The sequence below is a fragment of the Thalia democratica genome, chromosome 1, assembly GCF_965202585.1.
Source record: "Thalia democratica chromosome 1, ktThaDemo2.hap1.1, whole genome shotgun sequence".
Taxonomy (NCBI): domain Eukaryota; kingdom Metazoa; phylum Chordata; class Thaliacea; order Salpida; family Salpidae; genus Thalia; species Thalia democratica.
Genome location: NC_139165.1, coordinates 18,048,714 through 18,076,368, shown reverse-complemented (window position 1 = coordinate 18,076,368; position 27,655 = coordinate 18,048,714). Strand labels below are relative to the sequence as shown.

The window sequence follows — 27,655 nt, the reverse complement described above, 5'->3', positions numbered from 1 at the left end:
CGAACTCTACCCCTAACTTTAACAGTTTTACCAAAATAAAATTAATTTATATGAACTAGTCAAAAGTTTTGCCTCTATTTGTGTTACTAAACACTACTCAGCTAACGCTCTTAATCCTCCCATTGTATTATTAGTTATAAAGTTTTTATAAACAATAAAAGTTAAGTAAATAAGGGTTTACGATTTTACTTACATAGTTCTGCTTAAGTAATTTATAAATTTGTATTTTTTATAGTTTTACGAAACGTAGCAGAAAACATTTGTAATTAACAAACTGTTTTGTTTACAATTACTTATATTTTAACTATTAAAGTTTATATAATTCTTTTTAGCAGTTGTAGTTTAACTATGATAACATATTGTAGAATTTTCGATTATATGTCTTAATTTAAAAAATTTTTTAGAAAACAGTATGCTAAAAAAACATATAGAAAAAAAAACATGTTAATTTTTTCAAAAGGTATCGAATTTATTTACTTTAGTAAACGAAAATAATAAACACAAACTATAATTAATTCTTTATACATTTATTCACAAAATTTAGCCGAAAAGTAATTTTTTCAACTATTACATATCTATTTTTTTACTATGAACTATCACAGTTTATATGAAACAATTAAATAATAAATCTCCAGAATTACTTTAGTTTCAAAATAGTAATAGTGATTACATAAATATCAAATTATATATCAAATTATCATTATTTCAAAATTTAAAAAAATATTTTAGTGTTTAATTCGTATAAAAACAAAATTTAACAAACTGTTCAATATTACTCTTTGAATACATTGTTTGCTAAAATGTTTCTCCTTTAGTACTCATATTATTTATATAATCGGAAATATTTTCTTTAATTTTTTAGCTCTAGATCGGTCTGACTAATTTTAAACTTAAAAAACTCTTATTAAATAAAAACATTAAAGTATAAAAATTTTTTAAAATTGTTTATTTTCCCCATATATTAAAACTAGTGATGTACCGGACCCGGATCCGGACTTTTTTTTCAAAATAGAGTCCGGCCAGAATCGGATCCGGACTTTTTTTTCAAATTAGAATTTTTTTCAAACCGGATCCGAATATCAGACAAAAATGGTAACATACGGCCGGACCCGGATAGTGAGTCAGGTACATCACTAGTATAAACAAGCCGAAGTCAGAATGAGGTTTTTAAAAACTGAAAAATTACTTTAATCTAACAATCAGACAGCTAGCAAAGGTTGACAATTTGGTAGTAAAATTATGGACTGATTGTGGTACACTTGACTTATTAGTACTACCCATCATAATTAAATCCTACCTTATTCAATTAATATCTAACAAATACTAAATTCTAACTGAGACTACTTTCTATAATCAGACACGACAGTTTTGTGTGATGAATCTTTATATAAAACACAACAAGAAATACTAGCATATGCAAAATTATTAATTACTTTGGTAACACTTTAAAAACTGGAAGCTATTTAAATCTATACCAAAAGACTTAAAAAAAACTTAAAAAAAAAAAAAAAAACTTTTAGTAAACAAGAAACAGTAAGATTTTTAATAAAATTTTAAACTATAAACCTGGCTTAAATATTTAAACAATTAAACACCTGTTGAAATATTCACTTTTAAAACAAAACACTACTTACAATAAGTATTCACAAAAAAGTTCAAGATATTTTGTTGCTTCAAGCTGCACACTAAACTAACTAACTGCTTACATATAAACTGCCTGTCATTTTGTGATGTTTTGTTGCATCAGTATTTAGTTTGAAACATTTTGTCATGTGATTCTCATTTGCTTGTACATTCACTTATTAACTCTAAATATTCTCTGAGCACAACTTAAAAAATAATGCAAGTATTTATTCCAAAGCTTTTAATTTTACAAGATATGTAAAGAGTTGCATTTATGAAATTTTTATTTCATATTTCAAATGTAACCAAATGTAAATTAGTCACGTGTACAGAATGAGCCAATCACGGTAGGTGTTTAATTTTAACTGACGAAAATGACTCTTATTAATTTACACAGGGTTTGTTTTTGAAAAAATACTTTTCAGTGTGCTCTTTTTTACTAACTAGATCCGGGTCCGGCCGGATCTTTGTTAGGATCCGGATCCGGACTTTTTTTTCAAATTAGAATCCGGCCGGACCCGGATCCGGACTTTTTTTCAAATTAAAATCCGGCCGGAACCGGACCCGGGCTTTTTTTTCAAATTAGAGTCCGGCCGGAACCGGATCCGGACTTTTTTTTCAAATTAGAATCCGGCCGGAACCGGACACGGACTTTTTTTTCCAATTAGAGTCCGGCCGAAACCGGATCCGGACTTTTTTTCAAATTAGAATCCGGCCGGATCCGGATATCAGACAAAAATGGCAATATCCGGCCGGACCCAGACCCGGATAGTGAGTCTGGTACATCACTAATTAAAACCAGGTAGATTAGAAGTACCAATAAATTAACAACATGACAAACTCTGTTTAGTTACAAAAAAAAACCTTTATGATTTTATTAATAGTACATCAGCAGTACTTCTTTGAAAAATTACTAAACAAATTATTTTCCAAGTGCTTTTACTTAAAAAATCACTAAAGAATGTATAATATTTTATATTTATAAACAAATATGTTAGCATTCACTTATTGACAACGGATTTGTACATAAAAAAAATTCGGTACAAAAACTGATCTTCTATCAAACTAATCAAACGACTAAAATTTACAAAAACATCAAATAAGTGACAATAAAATTCTTTAAATTCTATTTTATTTTAAGAGGAGCTTTTTCATATGTCGACAAGACGATATAAGTTCTATCCTCTCATTTAAACAACTTTCCTTTTATAAGGCATACATAACGGCTGTTGATCCTTTTAAGCACATCCTACAAACAGGGTTATTATCTTTTGCTATGGCTGTGCTCTTTTTATCACCTTCCAAGTTAATTTAAAATTGTTGTTTTTGCGCTTTAGGCTGCAAACATATTTTGAAAGTCAGTCTTGTTTTCGTATACACCACCTTTAAAAGAATTTTTATGGCTAGCATACCGAAATCTGAACTAAGTTGAGCAAAAGCCGATGTAGAACTTCTTTTCAAGGTCTGACCTAACTGTTGCCTTGTAAATAATGTTCTCCGACCGACACTGCCTACTTTTAAATAATATTTGCAGCCACCAGCGCAATTACACTGATTATAGAACAAATTAGTTTTAAAATCCTTTGATTGTGTGACTTAATTAATCTCTCCAAATTCGCCATATAAAAAACAACTTATTTTATGTATATACATGTATAGATTTAAAGTATATTATTCTTTGCAAGATAAAAAAAAACATTTGTTAATGTTTTAGTTGTTACTTTATCGAAGTAGACAAACAGACAACAAATAAAGCTATTTTTTAAATACATACTAGTTCTAAATTAAGGGAAATTAAATATTTATCAAAAATTTTTATTTGCAAAATATATACTTATGTACTAGTTTGTGTATCTACTTTATCTTTTCAGACAAACAGACAACAGATAAAGCTATTTTTCAGATCCGTATTAATTCTGAATTAAGGGAAATTTAATATTTATCAAAAAATTTTAATTGCTAAATATTTAATTCTGTACTAGTTTGTGTAATTACTTTATCTATATAGACAAACAGGCACCATATAAAGCTATAATTCAGAAATTTATTAGCTTTAATGTGTTAGAATCAAAAATTTATCTGTTTCTAAGTATTTTCTTCGTTATAACTTATCATTATTGAAAGGTTAGTCTGCAACTATTGTTCAGCTACTTTACTAGTTTACAAAATTTGATTAAACTAAAACAAAAAACAATAAAAATTTTGGAATTATGCATGTTTTTTATTTAAACAAAACTAAAATAGTTGTAAATTTCTATGTTGGTATTTTTTCACAAAATACTAAACTAATAAAATTGTAAGTTACACATATTTTTAAATATAAACAAACGATAACGTTTAAATTTATTAGCATGATTTCGTTAAAAAAATTTTTATACATCCACATATGGTTTTTTATTTTTAATTTTGTTATTTACAGAAAATGTTATCTTTTATCAGCCAAAAAAATTTAACATGAAAAGTAAAAAAAAACACAAAAAATAGTAATTCTTTTATAGTAGTAAAAAAAAATAACTCATAATCAATGCAGAAAAAATTGCATATCACCTAAAAAATTTAACTGTTATTAAAACTTAAAGTCACCTTATGCTATAAAACTATACTTATGTTAAAATCGATATGTAAAAAAAAATATTTTTTTGTTAAATTGTTTAACTTTTGAACTTGTGTAACTTGTAAGCAATATGTATAATAAAAAATTTTGAAACAAAAAAACGTAGACTTTAGAATCAATACAGTTATTATTTTCAATATTATTCATCTCAAAACAAGTTTGAATTTTTTCACTACTATTTTACTGGAAACTAGTACTTATCTTTATTTCCGCCCATTTTTTAGAAGTTCGAGAACCACTGCAATAAATAAAATTTATATTAGCATAAATGTGGCCTTACACAAGTTAAACCCAGTTTTACATGTGATCTTTGAATATCTAAAAGCTTGCATAAACTTACTGCAATCATTTTAAAGTATAGTAAGGATAAACTAACAGTTTGTAGGAAACATAATTAATGCAAAAAATGTCAAACTAATACTTAACTGTAGAACTAAAACTGTTTATAAATTTATGATGTAAGGTTCTTATATAAAGTTTTTGTTTTATTCTTTTTTATTATTTTGCTGTTATTATTTATTTAAGCTTGATTAAGACCATAGATGGGGGTAAAACACTTTTTTTACAAAAATTAACTTGAGCTTTTATAAGAAAGCTTTAATTATAAACTATAAGCCAGTTTTTATAGAATTCAAAAATATCATTTAAATTTTGAGATATTTTTTATTTTAAAGTTTCCAATACAAATGTATGGACCCAAACTTTTTGGGGTCAATTTTCTTGGATATTTTAAAAATCACTAAAATCTATCTCCTTCATTTTTCAAGCAATCTTCTTCAAATTTTTAGGAAATGTTTCTTACATTACAAGAAAAAACAAAGAACTTTAATAATTCAATTAAATAAAAATTTTATATAAAAAAAAAAAGTCTTTTTCAAAAAAAATATATTTTTACTTAAAATTTTTTAAATTCACAATTAACCTTTTTTGTTATTGTATAAATAGACTGTAAAAGTTTAAAGAAGATTGCTTGAAAAATTTAGCAGAGGATATATTTTGAACAAAATAGTCTTTTTTTGCTGTTTTAGTTTTCCCTTCCCATTATGCGGCCGGACTTTGACTGGTCATATCTCAAAAAACAACTCAAATTTTTTAAAACGATATAAAGCATCTTAGAGCTTAGAAAAATTGTATAAAATAAGATCAACTTGTAAAAGACATGGCCAAAGCCCCCTATGGCCTTAACAGTTTTTTTTTCATTTTTGGCTCATAATATATTTTTTATACTCTCACAAACTGAATTTGGTTTTGTTTCAAAAACAGGCAACCCTATGTATACTGTCAGCCCTACTTGATAATAAATTGTAAAGAATATCAAGTTAAAAAAATATCCGTATTTTGGGTTAAAAAAAAGAGATTTCTTATAAATAAAGCATTACCAAATATTTACTTAAAGTAGTTTAGTAACACTGAAATTTAAAATAAAGACATTGAATAATGCCCACTTTGAGTTTTTATTTTAAAAAAAGGGTTGCCACACACCTAGAGAATTTTCTAATTATAGAAAATTGCAGGTAAACTCAGGGCAGTTTTGATTTTTTTTTTCAGGGAAGTTTTAAGATTTTTTAAAAAATCTAAGGGAAATTTTTTTTAGATCTAGTATGTGATTGTATTTTTTAAAACATTTTTTCATAAGTTTAGTAAGCATTTGATGCAGAAGCACAACCATCCTCTTATTATTAATGGCATAGGGAAGCCCATCCCGATTTTTACACGTTGATCTTATTCTATAGAATTTTATCTGAGTATCAGACATTTTTAACCACTTGAAAAATATAAATTAGTTTTTGAGATATAAGCAATCTAAGTCGGTGACCTCAATAGGTTCCTAATGAAAGGCACAAACTAAAAATGCAAAAAAAGACCATTTCACTATAAATCTATCTTCTCCTTCATTTTTTAATCAATTTTCTTCAAATTTTTACAATAAGTTTATTATAAATTTAAAAAAGATTGAATACAGAAATTTTTTTAATTTTGAAAAATAAAATTTTTATCAAAAAAAAATATTATTTATTTGTTTTTTTTTATCTAAAACTTTTTTAGTTTAAATTTTAAATTTTTAATATTTCTAAATTTCCAACATTTTAAGTCTTTTTTACTTTAAAACGAGCGTTTCCTGAAAGTTTGAGGTCTCTAGCTCAATAAATGAAGAAGATAGGTTTTTAGTGATTTTTTAAATTTCCAAAAACTTTGTGGTCCATACGCTTGTATTGAAAACGTTTTATAAAAATTACAACAACTCAAAAGTTAAATAAGGTTTGTTAATTCTATAAAAACTTGCATGTAGTTTATACTTTAAGCTTTCATATAATAACAAATGTTATTTCTTGTAAAAAAAAATGTCAAACCATCCTATGCTCTTAAAGAAGAAAAATGAGCATGAGATATTAGTAATTTGCGCTAGAAGCAAAATATAATTTTAAGGATATGAAAAAACTTAGGGAAACTCAGGGAAGTTTAAGGTTACTTATGGAAGTTTTAGGTCACCCTATGAAGAATTTTTGACTTAAAGAGTGGCAACCCTATTTATATTTAATTTAATTTTTAGCATTTGCATCAAGTTGTATTACTTTAAAGTAAATAATTCTTTAGATTTCTTGTATATTTCTTACTAAATATAATGAGTTACAACTGTAAAAGACTAAAAGTATGATACATCAATGTATACTTTTAATATTTGAGGTTTTACTTCAAAGAAATTGATTTTTACAACAGAAGTAATAGAAATAATGGCAGAATTAATGGAATCAATGAAGTTTCTGAATGGAAATTTTGGTTCAAATTTTTCATTTTTGTTTGCATCAGCTGCCAGTGTTGGAATCAACATCTGGGTTTCCTTTGTTGCTGGTTGGTTTAGTATATATTTATATTATTGATTTTTTATATATTTATTTTATACAAATTTTTCCTTAGTTAAAAAATATTGATTTTCAAAGTTACACTGGTTTGCTAACATGTTGCTTTACATTTTTTTAAAGGTTGTAGTCTTTATATTTTATTTATTATATAACCTTTAATTTTAAATTAAAATTAATTAGCAAGTATTATTTTCACGAACATATCTCTAGCCTAACACCTCATATATATTTTTTAGCATAGCAAAGCATAAGGGGAACAATGTTAACTACCTTCAATGTTATTGTAAATTGTATAAAATAATATACTTATCAAAATTGCCAAAAAACCTGGAATTCTAGAAAAACTTGGATTTAGACAAATTATGTAAAAAAGCAAAAAAACCTGGAAAAATCTGGAATTTGAGAATATTTGAAACAACCTGTTATTTTCAACAAAAATTACTAAAAAAACTAGAATTTTAAAAAGCTTTTACATGTTAAGTAGTATAATTTAAATTTGACAACAAAAGTTTACATATAAATGAAAAAATTTCCTTCTAAAATACATACCTAAAGAACCTTAATGATATTTTGTCAATGTTGTTATACTACTTAACCCAGTTTTTTACCTTAATCTTAATTTTAAACTAAAAAAGTCATTCTAAAATGTGTAATTTTAAAAACCTGGAAAAAATGTTCCAAAAACATTTGACAACTCTGCTATATGTTAAAACAGAAAAAAAAGTTAGCATGAGTGTTACAAGTAATGATTATTACAATTAAGGCACTTTGTGATGCTCAGCACTCATTATCACACCTTTTCACATGTGAGATTTAAAGTGAAATAAAAATATAAAAAAGAGTAATGTTTTTTATGTGCAGGTCCTGTGATGATACAGACAATAGACAGACACACGTTCCTGATAATTCAGAGCAAAATGTTTCCAGTTTATTTTCTTGCGAACAGCATAATCAGCACAATACAGTTGGCACTTCTTTACCAGCAGCCTCAACTCAGTTCTATTGAGTATTCCTGTGTAAGTTGTGTTGTTAATTTATTTACTTTAAAATTTTCTGAATAACTAGTTTTACTTTGTGTGACCAAACATATGCTTCAATTTTGTAAGTTTTATTGTCCTATACTTAAGTGTGTATTTTCAAAGAAGTGTTTTATTGAGTTTTAATTCTGAGAATATTGAAATTACTTCTGTTGAGTACTCTTTTTTTAGTTGATTTGACATTGCTGTATATTTTATTTATTTAAACATTAAAATAAATTCATTATATATTCATGTTTTGATGAAAATATCTTAATTATTATTAAGGGCATAGGGGGGTAAACACCCTTTTTTGGTTTTGATCTTATTTTATATAGTTTTTACTAAGCTACAAAATGCTTTTTACAGATTTAAAAAAATCAAAATATTTTTATAGATATAGCCAGTCAAAGTCGGAGGCAACAATAGGATCCACATGGGAGGCGCAAACTAAAACGGCAAAAATAGACTATTTCACTAAAAATCTATCTGCTCCTACGTTTTTTGAGATAACTACCTCAAATTTTCAGGACATATTCTTTGATATATTTAGAAAATTCTGTCAGAAGAAAACAAAAAAAATTAAAAAATACAAATTTTATATAAAAAATAATCAAAAAAAAAGTTTTTTTTTTGTTATAAAATTTTTATTTTTTAATTTTTATAAATTCTGTTCTGACAGAACTTTCTAAATATTGCAAGGAACATTTCCTAAAAACTTGAGGTAGTTATCTCAAAAAACGTTGGAGAAGTTAGATTTTATAGTGATTTCTAGTTATTTGCTGTTTTAGTTTGCGCCTTAAAAATATTGGCTCTTTTATGAAAGCATTAAGTAGAAACTACAAGCCACTTTTATCAAATTTAAAATCAATTTGAACTTTTGAGATATTTCAATTTTTGTAAAAAAATTTTCAATACAAACGTTTAAACCACAAGTTTTTCAGGGTTAGTTTTCTTATAAATTTTAAAAGGCACTAAAAATCTATCTTCTCCGTTATTTTTTTTGAGCTAGAGACCTTAAACTTTCATGAAACGTTCCTTTGATAGTTGAAAAACTTGATGTTTACATTTTTATTTGTTTAATCTTTGTTTTTCATAAATATTAAAAAATAAAATTTTATCAATAAAAAAGGTGGTTTTTTTTTATAACTTTTTCTTTAAGTTAAGGCCATAAGGGGGATAGTCCATGTTTTTTACGAGTTGATCTTATTTTAAAGAGTTTTTCTAAGCTTGTAGATGCATTTTATTGTTTTAAAAAAATCAAATTATTTTTTGAGATATGACTAGTCAAAGTCGGGCCATATAATAGGTTACCTGTGGAAAGGGAAAACTAAAACAGCAACAAAAGACTATTTTATTTAAAATCTATCTCCTCCTACATTTTTTAAGAAATCTTCTTTAAACTTTCACAGTCTAATCTTTGTACAATAACAAAAAATGAATTAAAAAAAGATTGTAATTTTTTTTTTGTTAATAAAACACATTTTTTTTATTCTTGTGATGAAATTTTTATTTTTTTACATTAACAAAATTCTAAAGTAACTTTTTTTCTTTTAAGTAAGGAACATTTCCTGAAGATTTGAAGAAGATTGCTTGAAAATTGAGGAGGAGATAGATTTGTAGTCAATTTTTTAATTTCCAATAAAATTGACCCTGAAAAATTTGCAATCCATATGTTTCAGAAAATTTTTACAAAAAATTAGATATCTCAAAAGTTAAATGATTTTTTTGAATTCTATAAAAACTAGCTTGTAGTTTGTATTTAAAGCTTTAATATAAAAGCCAAAGTTAATTTTTCAAAAAAAAAAAATGTCGACACCCCCCTATGGCCTTAAAAAAGTCATTAAATCTTTTTAAACTTTAGCAATGAACTTTCTGTGAAAAATTGAAGAAGGTTGGTTAAAAATGAAGGGAAAGATAGATTTTTAGCGCTTTTGGTTTGCACCTTTAATGCACACTGACTTTGATTGCTTGTATCACAAAATTTACTTTGTATTTTTTAAGTGGGTAAAAATTTCTGATAGCTTAAATAAAACTCTACAAATTAAAGTCAACTTTTAAAAATCAAGATTAACCCCCTATGCCTTTAACTGCAAGTAAATTTGTCTTAAAACAATTTTTGAATTTATTAAATATTTTATAAAACATTCAAAAGTTCTTGTTGTATTCTTAAGTTTAGTTTAAAAATAGTCTTAAAAATACTTAAGCTGTTAGGCTAGCATAGTATAATAAGGGAAAATCTTGATATTCATTCTATATATACTCAAGGACTTGATTTTGTACAGGTGTACAATGAACATGAAAAGAATGTTTGCTTTTGTAAAATTTTACTGATGTTTGAATATTAAAATGTTTACTAATAAGAAACCTTTATGTAAATAAGTAAAACTTACAAAACCAAATAATTTTATTATGAAAAAAATACAAGATTTTATAGTTTTATGTCCAAATAAAATATATTCAACAATGTTATATTAAAATAAGTTTAACATTGCCATATAAAAAATAAACATTAAAAAAACAGGTGTTTTTAGTACAAATTTTATTTTTCAAAATTAAAAAAATTCTTGCTTTCAATCTTTTTAAAATTTAATAATATTATTTCTGTGAAAATTTGAAGAAGATTGCTTAAAAATAATGGCTGCAATAGATTATTTCTGAAATGGTCTTTTCTTGCATTTTTAGTTTGCGCTTTCCATTAGGAACCTATTGAGGTCACCGACTTTGATCATGTATATTTCAAAAATTACTTTGATTTTTTTTCAAGCGGTTAAAAATATCTGATAGCTCAGATAAAACTATATAAAACAAGGTCAACAACAAAATCAAGGTTGATCCCCGTATGCCTTAAATTACTTCTGTATAAATTTACAAACCTATTATGGTGAAAAAACTTTAGTCAGATAATTAAAAGCTGTATTTTAGTTTGTGTTTGTTATAACTAAGGATTGAATACTTAAATCAAAATCTACACGGACTAAAAACAAGTTTTTCTTCTAGTATTTTTCATTTTTTTGAGGTATTAAATTATTCGAAAGACAGTATTAAGAATAAATAAAGTAAAGTAAGTTTGTACGTTGTTAAAAAATATTTATTTGTTATTTTTTAATATTTAATAGTCTAGGTTTTACTAATCTAGTTTCAAGTGTTATTTTATTATGTTGTATTGTAATGTGTTTTATAATATTATACAGTTTCAAAACAAGAAATATGTATAATGTATTTTTAATATTTGTATATTATAAGATAATTAGATTTTTCCTTATAACACTGATTAGAAAAATTATTAAGGTTTAGCAAAAATGCTAATTTTTATACAGTTTTTTTTTGATATATAAGGTTATAAAAAGTTGTTTTGTTGTTTAATAACATAAACACTTCTTTTTATTGTTAATAACATTTCAATAGATTAGAAAAAATCAATACACTAACATAAAATCATAAAATACACTTGTGTAGTAAAACACTTATTGTAAAACGCTTGGAAAGCAATTAAAATTAAATGATAATGAAGTTCATGATAACAACAAAGATAATTAGCCTGCATATTTTTTTCTATTAAGTAATTTTATTAATTTACACAGGCAGTATCTGCTGGAATCACACTGTTTGCAAGCTTATTGAATTGGCAAGTTGTTGGCAAGAATGCCACTAAAATATTCATGGAAAAAATGAAAATTGAAAAAGACAATAACTGCATCTACCCCAAGATACCTGACAGTCTGAAAACTGACAAGAAATACCAAGGTTTGTGTTGTTTTTTTATATTTTCACTTATTAATTATTTAACATTTGTTGTAGCTGGCTACAAAAATATTAACTCAAGCTTTTTTAATCTTTAAATAAGGGCATAGGGGGGTCTACCTTATTTTTTACAAGTTGATCTTATTTTATAGAGTGTTATCTTAGCTATCAGTCATTTTTAACTGCTTAAAAAAAATCATAGACATTTTTGAGACCTAGTTGGTAACCGAAATAGGTTCCTAATAGAAGGCGCAAACTAAAAACGCGAAAAAAGACTATTTAACTAAAAATCTATCTCCTCCTTCATTTTTTAAGCAATATTTTTCAAATTTTCACTGAAATTGTCTTATTAGTTTTAATTAGTTTACATGCAGAGATTTTTGTAATTCAAAAAAATAAAGATTTTGATAATAAAACCACTTATTTTTTTGATATTTTGATTTAAAATTTTTATTTTTGAAATTCCAACTTTCAAAGTCTTTTAAACTTTAAAATGAACTTTTTCTGAAAGTTTGAGGTCTCTAGCTCAAAAAATGAAGGAGAAGATAGATTTTTTATGTTTTTTTTTTAATTTTACGAGAAAATTGACCATGAAAAATGTGCAGTCCATATGTTAGAAATAGTTTCCGAAATAGGTTCCTAATAGAAGGCGCAAACTAAAAACGCGAAAAAAGACTATTTAACTAAAAATCTATCTCCTCCTTCATTTTTTAAGCAATATTTTTCAAATTTTCACTGAAATTGTCTTATTAGTTTTAATTAGTTTACATGCAGAGATTTTTGTAATTCAAAAAAATAAAGATTTTGATAATAAAACCACTTATTTTTTTGATATTTTGATTTAAAATTTTTATTTTTGAAATTCCAACTTTCAAAGTCTTTTAAACTTTAAAATGAACTTTTTCTGAAAGTTTGAGGTCTCTAGCTCAAAAAATGAAGGAGAAGATAGATTTTTTATGTTTTTTTTTAATTTTACGAGAAAATTGACCATGAAAAATGTGCAGTCCATATGTTATTTTTTTAAAAACTTAAAAAAAAAACTACAATATCATAAAAGTTAAATAAGATTTTTAAATTCAATATAAGCTGGCTTATAGTTTGTACTTCAAGCTTTCATATAAAATTGAATGTTATTTTTATAAAAAAAAATGTTTGAGCCCCCATATGCCCTTAAAGTTTAAGTTTTTATTTAAATTTTGTGTTATTTTATTTCCTTCTGTGAAGTTATTATACAATAATCAGTCTATATAAATCTAATTGTTTGATTTATATAATACTTTGTACAGTTTCTATCAGTTTGATTTATGTTGTTGTGTTTTTTTTTGTAGACGTTTTCTTATCCAGTTGTCAATAGTAGTTATTTAAATTTGTTTTGTTATTATTCTATTATCTGTTGTTAATTGTAAAAACTATGTATTGATGACTATAATTTTATTTGATGTTGTTTAATATAAAATTCTGATTGTGTGAAATTTATTACAAATATGTTACTTTTAAATTTTGTATGCCTTTGTCTTTGCTATAAAATATTTTAAACAAAACAAAGTACTTCGTGTATATTTTTTAAAATACATGTTGTTGTATGTTTAAGTAAGTATTATTGTATGTAAAAATGTTCAATGACTTGCTAATCAATTACTTCGTTAAACTTAATTATTAATGTTTTAGTAAAATTTCGAATATGTTTTTAGTGATACGTGACAAATTAAAAGCATTGTTGGTTTTTCATTATAATTTTTGTTTATATTGCGGTCATTTACAAAAACTTGTGCCTCACTAGTAAACAAGTGTATATTGCATAATGAACATTTATAGTTTTAATATTTTTCTCTTGAGCGGGTTATCTTTTAATTGTATTTTGAATTTACTTTGTGAATATTAAAATTTATTCATGAACATTTTGTTTCTCGTAGTTGAATTTAGTTCGAGCTTTCTTTTTTTTTATTATATCTTCAATTTTTAAGTATAGTATATCTTTATATGCATATAGCAAAAAAAAAACAAATAATTAATTTTATAAAAGATTATCTAAGAAAGTTATTTGTAAAGAAGTTGTCTTTAAATTACTCTGAATTGTTTTAATTTGAGAATAGTTAAAAAAGTATAAAAAATGTCTTTTACATACTACTAAAAATCTTTTAAAAAAACAAAAAAAAAAGTTAGTTTGTTTGTACAAGAAATATTGTTTTTTTACTATTGAAGGTCTTTTATTAGCTGGTAAAAACTGCATATAATATAAGCATTTAATTTAATATAATTTAAATAAATAAGATAATAAATATTTTTTATAATTTTTCGTCTAGTATCGGCTGCTGATAAATTAAACATAATTTGCTATAAATAATAAGTATCTCTTAAGAAAATATAATTGATTTTAGATATTATTTGTTATGCTTGTATTAGTAACATAAATTTTTATAACAGGTCTGTTATCAGCTGGTAAGAAATATCACATATCATCGGCATTACTTGGAGTTACTGGAACATTCGCTTCTTTTTACACAATTTACAAAATTGCACAAGCTTATACTGGAGTTTAAAAAATATTTGTTCTATATATTTGATTCTAAACTACTTAAAACATAATAACAATAAAGTATATTTTTTGTAAGAACCTTAATCATACATCTTTATACAGACTTTTGGGTATTTCAAGGTTAACTGTCTTTATTTATATAAAATTACTTTTTGGTTCTATTCTGTTATTCAACTAGTATGACATATGTTTTTTTTTTATTTTGTACAAGTTTTTGATTAAAAAGTAAAATACACTTAGCGCTATATTAGTATACTAAATTAACTAATTTAAGAGTATACTTTATGTATACGTGAAAATAAGAGTAACGTTTAAATTTCATGCTTATTTTTTATAACCTATGTTGTGTAATTGTTGCATTGAATTCTTTCTAACCAAGTTGTTTTTTATTATTACGTTCAATGTTTATAAATCCTTAGATTATGCTTAAATGATTATTTTTAAATTATACAATACAAAGCTGTTCTAGTTATGTTTGCTAAAAGCATGTAAAATTTAAGATTTGTTTATTGATTACTTGGTTGTGTTATCATATTAATTTATAATTTATGCACTTTGTTAAAAGACAAATAATTATTAAGCATGATGAGTTTTCCAATTTTTGTTTTGATTATTAGATAAACTTTTTATTTATTAAATTTTGTGTTTAACTTGTTTAATTGTGTAAAGAATGTTATTAAACATTGTTAACTTCCTTTTAATTTAAATTAAAAGTTATATTACTATTTATGTTTCTACAAAGTATTTAATCTGTTAATAAACTTTGATACTCTTTTTTTACTTTTTTTGTAGTGTTCTAATATAAATTAATTGAACTAAAATAAACAGATCAAGTATTGTAATTTACAAACAAAACTTTAAGAACATGTTTAAAAAGACGAGACTTTAAAAACATGTTTAAAATAACATTTAGTTTATTTATAGTGATAAAAACACCCTTTTAGTAAAATATTTTCTTTTATCAAACACAATTTAGTATGTTTCTTTGTATTAAAATATATATTGTTTTAAAGTACGTAAACAGACATTGTTAATCTAAAACTCTAGGGTTGAAAAAAAAAGATGTATTCGAAGACATACTTTATAAAAAAGTGTATGTTTAGCTCAAAATGTACCGAATTAGTAGTTTTTAGTTATCAAATTTTTGTATTCTAAAATTAGTATTGTTTTGTTATAGGGTTTCAATAAACAAAGAGATATGAAAACTAAAAAAACACTAACTTAAGATGTCACATTTGATATTTTTTGTGAAATAAATAAAGTCAAAATAGTGATCTACTGAATCCATTAAATTAATATGGGTCGGATCAGAATAATGTTTCAAGTTAGGGTTCAGTCGGATCCGGATCTTAAAATGCATTTCCAATTTCCGATACAAAGTCAAAGACTGAATTTTTTTTTGGATCCGGCCCGCCGATCAACGGTGACCGCACCTAATATAGACCCTACTAAAAAATAGACCGGGATGAAAATTAAGATAATGCACTATTACTGCAATTTTTATAAGCAATACGTTTTTTAAACGCTTGTGATTAATGTTGAACTACTTTTGGTCATTGGTAGATAAACAAGTTATGATCAGAAAGTTTTCTATTTTTTTATTGGTAGTTGTAAATTGGGTTATGTTAAAGCTTGTCTAAATAATACTCTTAAACCTTTTAAAAACAAGTGCAGATTAAACTATCGGAATATAAATTTAGTGCAAAATTACTAATAAGAAGTTCATGTTATATTTTATTATTATACAAGTTTAGATATATAGACAATAGGTTGATTGTTTTTAATCAGTCTGTTTAAAAGTAAACAAAATTGTCTTGATTAAAAAATCACTTACAAGTTTCTCAAACACAGTAAAACATTTTTTTGCACATTAATTGTAACGTAAAAAAAAGTTTTATGTGTAAATATATTTTCTTTAGAAAATTAGATAATTTTAAGTTTCCATTTATATGTATATGTTATTCGAGTAGAAGTTTGTTGTTTTCTTCAAAATCGGGGTTTCCATTTGGGCCATATGATTACCTTGGGACCATTTTATCAAGTCAGGTGTCGTGGTTTATAAAAAGGCCATAAGGGAGCGTTTTTCGCTTTTGGCAGTCATTAATAACTACATAAAAATTTTAAAACAACAAGTTTTTAATTTGGTTTTTGGGCTTGGATTAAGATTCAAATTACATTTAACATAAGAGACTGTAAAAAAAATTTAATGCTTAGGTCAAATAGTTTTAAAAAAAGGTTAAACTTATGTTAATTTTTTTTTATACTCAATCTTTAAATAGATCAAATCAACTATGTTAAAAATAACAATTATATTAAGAAATAGTTAATTTAGATATAAAGTTTAATAAAAGTTAAGCATCAGCTAATTAATTATTTAAATTTGAAACAGTGAAATGTTTGTGAGGTACTGTGAATATAATAAACTTATTTATTTATATCAAAATTCAGCTCATTAAGAGTCATTGTAATAATTAAACTTATCATCAACGAGTATTTTTTAATATGCTTGTATTTCATGTACTTCCGAATGGTAAATATTTGTGTTACTTCTTGTTACTTTTTGTTATTACTTCCGAATAGTAAATATTTCGTGTTTTAGTATAATTTTAACTAACTTAAAATTATATTTAACTTCTTAACAAAAAATGTTCTAATAAGCAATATTTAATTTTTCAACTTTAGATTAAAACTAAAAATCAAACAGAGTACTTTTTTTTCTTTACTTGCTTTAATAAATAAAGTAATATAGTTTTTAGCCTTTTTAATGATAACTGTCTTAACTTTTGCATACTTATTTTTTCTTATAAGGTTTTACTAAAGTTTAAGATGGCTAAATATCTAATGTTGTTTTTATCCCATTATTTAATTACTTTTTAATACCTAAACTACTTGACTGATACGGTTTCCAAACTATCATTCTCATTAAAAATATCTAATAGACCCTGGCTAACTCAGATCTTTTGTGATCAATTTAAACCTGTTTAATATTTTAACACACAATAATTTACGCTTGTTTTATTTTTAACTTTGGATAGTTCAAAATATTTTTCAAATCGTCTTCTAATTTCAAATCGTTGTTATGCATTTGTCTATTTAAAAAACACAAATAAAAAGGCTTATTTTAATAATAATTAATGCTATAAAATGATTTATTTACAGTTTTATTCATTTATGATTAGCTATTACTTATTTTTCTCATAAACTAAAGTTGAATCAGATTAATTACGTTTAAATTAGAGTGACCTTAAACCTTTAGTATTCTTTCTTAGGAGTTAATTTTAACTAACTTGGTATCTGCTAGCACTTTTGAATACAATATACCAGGGACGTAGCTAGCTCAAAAAAGTTACGAATCTGCAAAAAAAAATCAAGAATAAGTGTGATGACGTAATAGCGGGAATATAGTAGTTTAAATTACCTTTTATTTCATATGAAAGTGTGCAGTTTTGTTAAAAGTTTAAAATAAATTGAATGCTGAAGTATAATGAATAACTGAATACAAGGCAGTTTGTACTGCTCTTGACCCCCTATAATTCTTTAAGTGTTGGAACTTTTATCAATCTATAAAACCTTTCTTTTAAAATGAAAATAATAATTAAGAATTTAATTTTGATAGTATTACTCTTACGCCTAAAATATATAACTTTGAAAATTGTTTTTGTTAGATAAAAACCATAAACTTTAGGAGTTGAATAAAAAGTTCACCACATTAGATAAAAATAGATGAATAGACAGAGGAATAAAGTCAAGTTTTTAGCTATGTTCATTTAAGAACAGTTTTGTATACTGATCGACCTCTAAGTGGAATTTACACAAATGTTTCTCCCACCCATAAAAAAGTAACATCATCTATAAATTTAGTTGTCACTGTGGTAGTGACTACGTGGGAAAAACATCTCAAAGGCTTCATGTAAGAATCGATCAACATGTTCCGAAAGTCTTGAAAAAGTGGTTTGATGGCCGTTCTGAGAAACCAACTAAAAAATACTTCTCGGTGATTGGGCAACATTTGTTGGACATAAAAACATATAAGTTGGACAACATAAAAAGGAAAATTTTTCAGTCTTATTGAGAGCGGAGAACTCTTTTCAATTGCATATTCTGGAAGCCTTATGTATTCAATCTTTAAGGCCCAGTTTATGTAAGCAAAAAAAGTTCGTTTACCAAACTAGACTTTTCAAATCCTTATATTAGTAATTTTAAAGTAATTAGTTTCTTGTTAAATTTTATTTTTAAGCATAGTTTTAATTTAAATTTTTATCGCTTGTTTATTTAGATTGTTTTAATTCTGACGAGTTTTATTAGTATACCAAATTTGTTTAGAATTAGAACTTATTAAATTTTTAACATTTGATTATTATGTCATTTTATATCTTAAAACTTTAAACTTCAGTATGATTTTATTTCAATTTGTATTCATTCCAATTTAATAAGAAACTATTTCTGATGAGTGTTACTAAGAAAGTACTTAAATAAATTTAAAGAAAATGAAATGTATTCTGTTACATATTTTTTATAAGTTATGCACCGGAAAAAAACTGTTCAAAAAAAAAATACATGAATTCTAGAATACCACTCTGTGTATTTTTCAGTTGGCTTATCTTTTCAATTACTATTTTTTGAGTTTATTTGCTATTTCGTAAATTTGGTACACTATGTGTGGTGTTCTACAAATTAAATTGATTTACATATTTTTTAAATTTAACTTTTTATTTGGGGTATCGTTTGCCAATCTTTGAAATTGCCAACCCAGATTTTTGCAGCTTTATGATTATTTTTACAAATTATCTGTTTTAACAGGTTTTGCTGGTGATTTTATGACGAAAGTTTCAAGATTTTTTAAATGTTAAAAATCATAGGAACCCCTTATTGTGGGGTCAAGAGCAACATAAACTGTCTTGCATGTAGTTATTTTTGATACTTCAGCGTTCTATTCTTTGTTGAAGTGTTAAAATAACTGCATATTTTTAAATATAAAACATAACAAAGTTAGAGTTGAATTACACCTTATTTCGCAACCACGCATTGTCCTTAATGTTTATTATTTTTGCAGGTTCGTAACTTTTTCAAGCTAGTTACGTTCCTGTATCTACTAATATTTGTATTTTACAAATTTTAGTTAAAGTTTACACTTATAAACACAACCTGGAGGTCGTATATGTTGTTATGTGTATACAAATAGTTTTATGTTGAAAGTATAATAATAAAAGTTTTGAAATACCTTCGCTAAAATGTTTTGGTGAAATGAGTTAAATGATTTTTTTAATTTTCTTGAATATTATTATTTAAAAGTTAAGGTTTGCTTTTAACAACCAATTGTATTTTTTAATAACATTGAAATTTTGTTAAAGCTTTAATTTATTACATATTTGAAGCTTGTTAACGTTTAGTCAACATGCTGCATAGTTTGTTTATCGATTTCAAATAAAACAGTAAAAATGTTATGTAAGCATAAAAAAAGAGTGTCAGTCAATGCTTAACTGTGACTCTGTGCTAAAGTGTCACTTTGGGCTTAACGATCACCCCGTTCTAAGTTGACGCCGTACTAAAATGTTACTCCGTTCTTAAGTGTCACTCTGTGCTAAAAAGTCACTCTACGCTAAAGTGTCACTCAGTAATAAAGTTTCACTTTGGTTAAAGTGTCGCTTTGAGCTTGAGTGTCATTCCGTGCTAAAGTGTCACCCTGTGCTAAAGTATCACCCTGTGCTATAGTGAACCCCGGCTTTTCTAACCCGTTCTCTTATTTATGTTACGTTATTCAAAGTAAAGCAAGCAAGTATCATAAAGGACGATATAAGTCCTTAATACTTACTAGAATGCTTATTTTTCTAAGATTATTAAGTTTTAAGATTTAAATTTTTACTATGACAAGCATAGATGCAACAGCATGTATAAAAGATTTTATTTAATCAGAAGGTTATGATACAGCAATGTAAATTACAAAACAACTTTAAAAACTTCTATTTTCAAAACTGAAGGCGGCTGTAAAATATAATTAAGAACTAAGCTTCAGATTGAGAATGAGTTTCAGATAGGAATCTATTTAATTTAATCCTTTTCAAAAGAGTACATTCAATTACCCAAAAATGCTTATACCGTGCTATGTTAAGAAATAAATGCTATCTTTTCTTAAAAAAGTGACTATTTCTCTTTTTCTTTATCAATAAAAGATAGCAGCTATTACGTTAATCACTACAATTAGTATCTAACCAGATACATTTTTAAACATTTAGTAGAATAGTTTGTACTTTGACTAGTTTTTAATACGCGTATTCTAAATTTCACTACTAGTTTTTATTAAAGTGCATGGCTTGTAACTATCATTTTTAGAAGTTAAACTTTATCCCAGTAGTTTACGACTCGATAACCAAAAAGCTTTTTCATACACTTGGTAACAAACACTTTTTAGTACTTATTTATAAAACTTATTGTTAATTGTCATACTTAGTCGTTAAAACGCACTTTAAAACGTGCAGTGAAGATTATTTTAAAACTGATTTTTTTCTCACAAAAGAAAAGGTGAGTTAAAACTCGTGTAACACTAACCGGAGTTTCAAGTTTCATTTCATAATAGCGCCTCCAGTGAACAACCAATATACAAAATAATTATTAAGCTGCTATAAATAGATTGTGTTTGAGAGAAGCTCTATTTTTTTTTTTGATATATATTAATTTTTTAACCTCAGTATCATTTATTCTTAGATGTTAGCAGCATCTAATAATAGTAGATTTATTTGCTGATAATAACAAGTTGCTATTATTACTTGATTGTCTGTTGTTTTTTCAGTAGTTTAGTTTAGTTTTATTTTATTTTGTATTGTAATTAATTTTTATTTGTATTTTGCTTTTTATTTCAACTAGATGTTAATTGTTCTTTTGTTAAATAAATAATTAATACTAGTATCTACAGTTATTTAATTTTTAATGCTATGCAATTTTATTAAGTACTATCAAATTTGACAGACTTCAATTTTAAAGCAATAACAAACCTTTGATTTAAGCGATTTAGAAAACAATTAAAAACTGAAAATTGAAAAGTTTTGTACTTTTTGGTTATTTGTTTAAGTATTTTTTGTAATTATTTTTTTTAATACCATGGTATCAAAAATGCTAGTAGAGGTTTTAAATCTTTACATGCCAAGAAAATTACGAGTTTTGTAAAAATATTATTTAATAAAGTTAACTTTTGTAATAAAAATTAAAATAAAAAGTTATTACAAGTAGTTCTTTAGGATTTAATGTTAAAAAAAGTAATCAATCATAATATTTAACTACAAAATTACTTATAGTTAACTTCATTTAAATAATTATTTCTTGAAAATATAGTTTCCGATAACTGTCTTAAAATTTAAACAATTAATTTAAAAAAAAAAAGCATTAGTTGTACTATATTAAAAACATATTGCAAAACTTTTTATTTACCATTATCTAAGTGTGAAATATTAACTGAATAAATGTTGAGACAGTAAAATATTATGAATTGCGCCTGTATACATAATGAAATTGTATATGATAAGCTGAAATTTAACACAATTGAACCATGTAACTATTTCATAACCAGCCATCCATTAAGTTAAGAGCTGTTTGTTTTGTTAACAAGAAAAATTAGTTTACTTGATTCAATTCAATCAAAACATTTATAAACATGCATATTTCATATTTAGCTTGAAGTATTTAATACAACTATGTTTGTTTTTATACATTTGTCAGTTAGTATTTTAATTAGCATAAAAATAAAAATTAGGATGTTATATTTTAAATGTAAAGTAACTCTTTTTTTTGTATAAAAATACATACTTTCAGTTGACAGTAACTATAAATAACATTTTAAAGCTTTTTAAGATTTTATATTTTAAAAAGGTGTTTCATGGTCTTTTTAAAGAAAAATATTTTTATTTTGTCTATATCAACTAATGGTATAAAATGGTAACATAGCATACCGATCAAAATAGTTCAATACATTTTGTTTACAAACAAAGTTTTGATAATCCACTTTATTATTATTTAATTAATGATATTATTATTTAAAATAAATAGTCGAATGTTAAAAGTTATTACATTAAACATAGCAAAGAATTGTTTTAAAAAACACATTTGAAACTAAATTATTTCTAAGGTTATCAAATTAAACATATAGATCTATTTCTTTAAACTAAATTGTATATGTATCTAGTCTCATTACGAAAGCATTTGTTGTTACAGTAGACAAACTGGTCTTAAACCAAAGTGTTCAGGAAGCTATTCTAACAGTGTCTTATTTAATTAAGCAAAGGGTATTTTTTGTAGACGTATAGTTGCATTGTGTTTAATTAAATTACCGATCTAACTGTAAATATTTGTTTTATAGAAAGTTAAATTTTAGTTTCTGTGATGTTTAGGGTTAAATGCTTTAAAAGATAGAATTCTATAAAAGCTACAATGACAATAAAACTGTTTATCCTGGTATTTATTAGTTAAAAAAAAATCATTGCTAGATTTTGAACAAAGGTTATAAATAAAAAATTATGTTAGTATTTAATGTGTAGCCTTATTTAGCTTATGCTTGTTTAAACTAATTATAACAAAATGTTTTAATTCATACTTATTTTATAATACTGTTACAATTTTTCGATGTTAATACTCTTTTTTAGTCTTTTCTAAGTTTTTTAATGAAAGTACTATAATGAAAGTAAAACAGATTTATTAAAACAAACAATAACACATTTAGAAGGAAAACCTTTATTCAAAGTTCATTTCTATATATATCATGCTTAACTTTTGTTTGCCATCTTTATATTATTAAATTAAAAATCAATAGATTTATGTAAGTTTAAATTCAATATTTATATATGTTAAGTTATTTAAAAACTTCTAACCGATCATTAACTATATAGGTGATTTTTTATTTTCGGACACATTATTAAAATGACAAAAAGCACTCGTAGTTCTATTAGGTCTAAAATCAGGTCATAAATTGTTTTACTTAAATCTAAATACTCTAACAATATGATTATTCTAGTTATACTTCAAAACTTTAAAAATTGTGTCATCTGTTGCATTGTTCTATAATATTAATTATAGTAAATCTTATAGCAAGCTATTTATTTTTCAAATGCTACTTATAATTTATATTCCTTTAAGTAAACTGCGACTATTTTTAAACACAATACTTAAAAAAATTAAATCTAAAACTCGTTATAGAAATGTCAATGCTTATAAACAAACTGGGTTAAAAATCTACTTTTTAGAGAGTTTTTGTTACAGTATAAAAATAAACTTTTTACAGCCGGTAAAGACTTATAGTATTTCTAAAAACTCTTACATTGTATTTGTAAACTTTTATTGAAAAAATAACTTTACTGTATTTATTAAATACTGAACAATTTATTAATTTTATAGCAAATTTTAAACAAGACAAATGTTTATTAAAAGTTTTATAACAAATACACGATGTTGTAATAGCATTTAAGTTTTAATATATCTATAATTAGCTTTTTGGAAAAATCTTATAAGTATATAGTTCTAAAAAAGACTTATTTTATTGAATGAAAACTTAAATTCAAGTAATTTTTTCTAAACCTTATTTATATTTAAATATAATAGTTAAGAAAATTAAGTTTTTATCTTGTTATGGAAATGTCATTGCTTATAAACCAACTGGATTAAAAGTCTACTTTTTAGAGAGTTCTTGTTACAGCGTTAAAAATAAACTGTTTACAGCCGTTAAAGACTTATAGTTTTTCTAAAATTCATACTTTTGTAAACTTTTTAATTTTACTTTTTTAAACTTTTATTGAAAAAAACTATACTGTATTTAATAAATATTAAACAGTTTATCTATTTTTATAGTAAATCTTAAATGAGACAAATTTTATGTTTTATAACGAATACACGATGTCGTATTAACATTTATGTTATAATATATCTATAAATAGCTCTTTTGGATAATTTTTAAAAGTATATAGTTCTTTAAACCTTATTTTTATGTTAAAATCATTTAGTGAATTAATTTAAAGCAACTTTAATTGTAACTTTTAATATTATTGTTTTCGTTGCAAAAGTCACTGTAGCTAAATTTTGTAGGAATTTTATCCAATAAAATAACTTTTAAAATGCCTAAAAGAATTTTAGATGATGATGTTGAAACACACAAAGGAATAAAAAAAGCTAAATGTGAAAATTTACAATTGAACAAGGAATCTCAACCAAAAGATGAACTAAAAGTAATTTCTAAATCAAAAGACAATAAACTGAAAAGAAAGATACTTGTATTAGATCTTGATGAAACACTAGTGCAAACAAGAACTGATAAAAAAACCAAATTGAATTTTTACAAAACTAATGAAACTGACAACCCTCCAGATTTAGTCTTCAACGTTAGTTTTGGTTTTACTACTTTAATTAATATTTATATTTCAAATACATAAAGACATTTTATTACTTTGTCTATCATTTATTTTAAGTATAAAGTTTAAACCTTATTTGGTTATAACACTTTTAGTAGTTTTTATTATAGTTGTATATGATTGTAATGTTGCTAATTGCTCTGAATAATACATTTTCATCTTTAAAAAGATTTAATTTTAAATTCTTTAAATTTAGGTTTACTCTTAAGTTTTTTAAAATTTATAAAATAGTTTGCATTAATCTAAATATTTTACCAAGTTTTGAGAAATAATAAAAATAAAAAGTGTTCGTTTATACCATTTACATATTAGCAACACTTTTTAAAATAACATTGACGTCTTAATTTCATAAAGGTCAAAGATTTTCCTCTTAAAAATGGATATAGAGTTTACAGAAGACCTAAAGTTGATTTGTTTCTTGACAAGGTAAGTTTACTTAATACTACTTTTGTTATAACACTTTTAATAATTTTATATTAAACAAAAAACATTTGTAAATTTTGTTTTCTATATTAGGTTTATTACAATTAAAATTATTTAGTTAATAATTCTAAGGCTTGTTTTATAATACTAGTCTTTATGCAATTAAAATTTAATACCTAGTAACTAAAAACCAATTTACATGCTTGAAAATAGTATTAATTTTTTATACTACTATCTCAAGTTATTCATTTCTACGAATAATTAATTTAATCAATGTTTTATTCAAAGGTTAGTCAGTGGTATGAGTTAGTAATATACACCGCTTCAACTGAAGAATACGGTTCAAAAGTTTCTGACTTTCTCGATAATGGTAGAGGGGTTTTGAATAGAAGATTTTACAGAAAGGTTATTTTAATTGTATTCTTGTCAACTGAAAACAAACATTATCTTTAAAAATATTATCTTTATGAGACAATTTTTTATAAACTAATCTCGTTCAGATTGTCATGTACTACATTTTTTAATGTATGTACTACTAAGTCAAAAAAAAATTAAACTGAATAGCAACTTCTTTATTTTTTTTACAACTCGTACTTCCAGACTTACTAAATAATATCTACAATGCTTAGTTTTTTAAATAAAGATTCTTAATTAGTATACATTTGATATGAAAAAGTTTTATTTTGTGGTTGTAGTTACTAAGTTAAATGGTTTTAATTAAATAAACTACTTATTACAGTTATGCTAATATAATATGATTCAAATAATATTGTAAGAATAGTCTTGATTTGATTGAACCAATTGCCTTTTAATTTAAAAAGTGATTTTACTAGTAATTTATGTTAATAATTTCTTTTTACTATTTTGTACCTTAATTTTTGTCAACAGAATTTTTATCAAGGCCAAAATTTAGTAACGTGTTTAGCAGCATAATTAGAGCCAGTTACTTTTTTATAATAGTAAATAACATAAAAATAAGTTATCTCTACTAAAATTTAAGTATATTTATTTTTCAGCATTGTGCTAATGAAAGTAAAAGTTACACAAAGGATCTGAAATTAGTAGATGAAGATCTTTCTAATATTGTTATATTAGACAATTCCCCTCATGCATATAAAAACTTTAAAGGTAAAAATTGTATATATCTTTCAAGTTGTATAGTACTTGTTTAAATAAACTAGTTTAATCTTTTTATACTTTTTGAGTCTCTTGGCTAATTTTAAGGAGAAGATTTATACAGAAATAGCAACTTTTTTAATTTAAACTTAGATAAAATTTTGTTTTTAAAAAAATATTAAAAAAAAAAAAATCAAATTAAATTTATAAAACACAGAAAATGGAGTGCCGATAAAAAATTGGTTCGAGGATAAATCTGATTGTTGCCTTGAAAAATTAATTCCTTTCTTTGAAGAAATGAGGTAATAAAATAAAGTTTGAACAAAAAATACTGCAACTTATTTTACTATTTAAAGATTTTAAAATATATTTTTACTTTTTTTTGGTTGACAGAAAAAAAAATTGCTTTTGTGAAAATAAGTTCACATCAGTTTAAGTAAAGTGTTTTATACTTTTACTGTTAACTTATTAATACTTAGTTTAATGTAAATCTAAACACAATAATACTTTATAGGCTAAATATTTTTTGCATCTTAACAGGAACTGTAATGATGTCAGAGAATTTATTAAAGCAAAGAAGTTCAAATTGGCATAACTTCTATACAAACCATGAGAATAAATAAAACTTAATATCGGAAAATACCTACTTTTTGTTAACTTGTAGCAACGATATTTGGATTCTAATTAGTAATTTTACTTATATTTTCTTTCCCGATCGTGATAATTTATGTAATTAATTTTTAAAAATATCCCGATTTATTATTAACTTCTAACAAGAAGATGTAAACTCTAAGTAAAGGTTTAATTTTATAAATTATAATTTTTTAAAATAAATAAAATAAAAAAAGGTTAATTATTCAGAGTTTTCAGACCAAAGTTAAGAGTGTGAAAATTAAATATTAAAGTATTCGTTTCTTTATAAACTGTTTTTCTATTGCTCTATACCAGTATTGAAAACTTTAAAAATAAACCATATAAAAGTTTAAAAACTTCTTTTGTGTTTCTTACAAAATGTTCAGATGATAAGTAATAATTTGGCTCATGTTTTAAAGCTTTATTAACACACAATTTAAATTGTATTGAAGTTTAATTGTTCAGGAGTTTAATACCAAACATTAGTATCTATAAAAAAAAACTATAAACAAAATTAAAACTATCAACTTCTTTTTTAATGCTAAACACTTGTTAAATATACATTTATCATTTATTTTAGAAATTAAATGATTGAAACTTTTTATCAAACTTGTTTTAAACGTTTGTTAATATTAAATAATTAAATGCTCTGTTTACAACACTTACAATTTTGTTTGTACTTTATCGTCTTATCTATTAAACGG

At 24.3% G+C, this 27,655-nt stretch overlaps 2 protein-coding genes across 2 annotated transcripts; both read left to right on the top strand.

Annotated features, from left to right (window-relative positions):
- The first annotated feature begins 6,845 nt into the window (after nt 1-6,845).
- Nucleotides 6,846-15,174, top strand: LOC145845131 (transmembrane protein 205-like). Its single transcript, XM_082952556.1, has 4 exons — nt 6,846-7,087; nt 7,960-8,114; nt 11,699-11,861; nt 14,283-15,174. The coding sequence occupies exons 1-4, from the start codon at nt 6,970-6,972 to the stop codon at nt 14,396-14,398; spliced, it is 552 nt and encodes a 183-aa protein (XP_082808682.1). The 5' UTR covers nt 6,846-6,969; the 3' UTR covers nt 14,399-15,174.
- Nucleotides 15,175-24,485: 9,311 nt separating this feature from the next.
- Nucleotides 24,486-26,913, top strand: LOC145834338 (CTD nuclear envelope phosphatase 1A-like). The gene is made up of 6 exons (XM_082941749.1): nt 24,486-24,749; nt 25,134-25,205; nt 25,491-25,607; nt 26,219-26,330; nt 26,536-26,620; nt 26,859-26,913. Exons 1-6 carry the CDS (start codon nt 24,486-24,488, stop codon nt 26,911-26,913), a joined length of 705 nt encoding a protein of 234 aa, XP_082797875.1.
- The last annotated feature ends 742 nt before the right edge of the window (nt 26,914-27,655 follow it).

Excerpts from the sequence above, each read along its gene's own strand:
- LOC145845131 (XM_082952556.1), top strand. The coding sequence starts at position 6,970 with ATGGCAGAATTAATGGAATCAATGAAGTTTCTGAATGGAAATTTTGGT. Across the intron at positions 8,115-11,698 it reads GTTCTATTGAGTATTCCTGT|GCAGTATCTGCTGGAATCAC; the intron begins GTAAGTTGTGTT and ends TAATTTACACAG. Across the intron at positions 11,862-14,282 it reads AACTGACAAGAAATACCAAG|GTCTGTTATCAGCTGGTAAG; the intron begins GTTTGTGTTGTT and ends TTTTTATAACAG.
- LOC145834338 (XM_082941749.1), top strand. The coding sequence starts at position 24,486 with ATGCCTAAAAGAATTTTAGATGATGATGTTGAAACACACAAAGGAATA. Across the intron at positions 25,206-25,490 it reads TTGATTTGTTTCTTGACAAG|GTTAGTCAGTGGTATGAGTT; the intron begins GTAAGTTTACTT and ends TTTTATTCAAAG. Across the intron at positions 26,331-26,535 it reads TGCATATAAAAACTTTAAAG|AAAATGGAGTGCCGATAAAA; the intron begins GTAAAAATTGTA and ends TATAAAACACAG.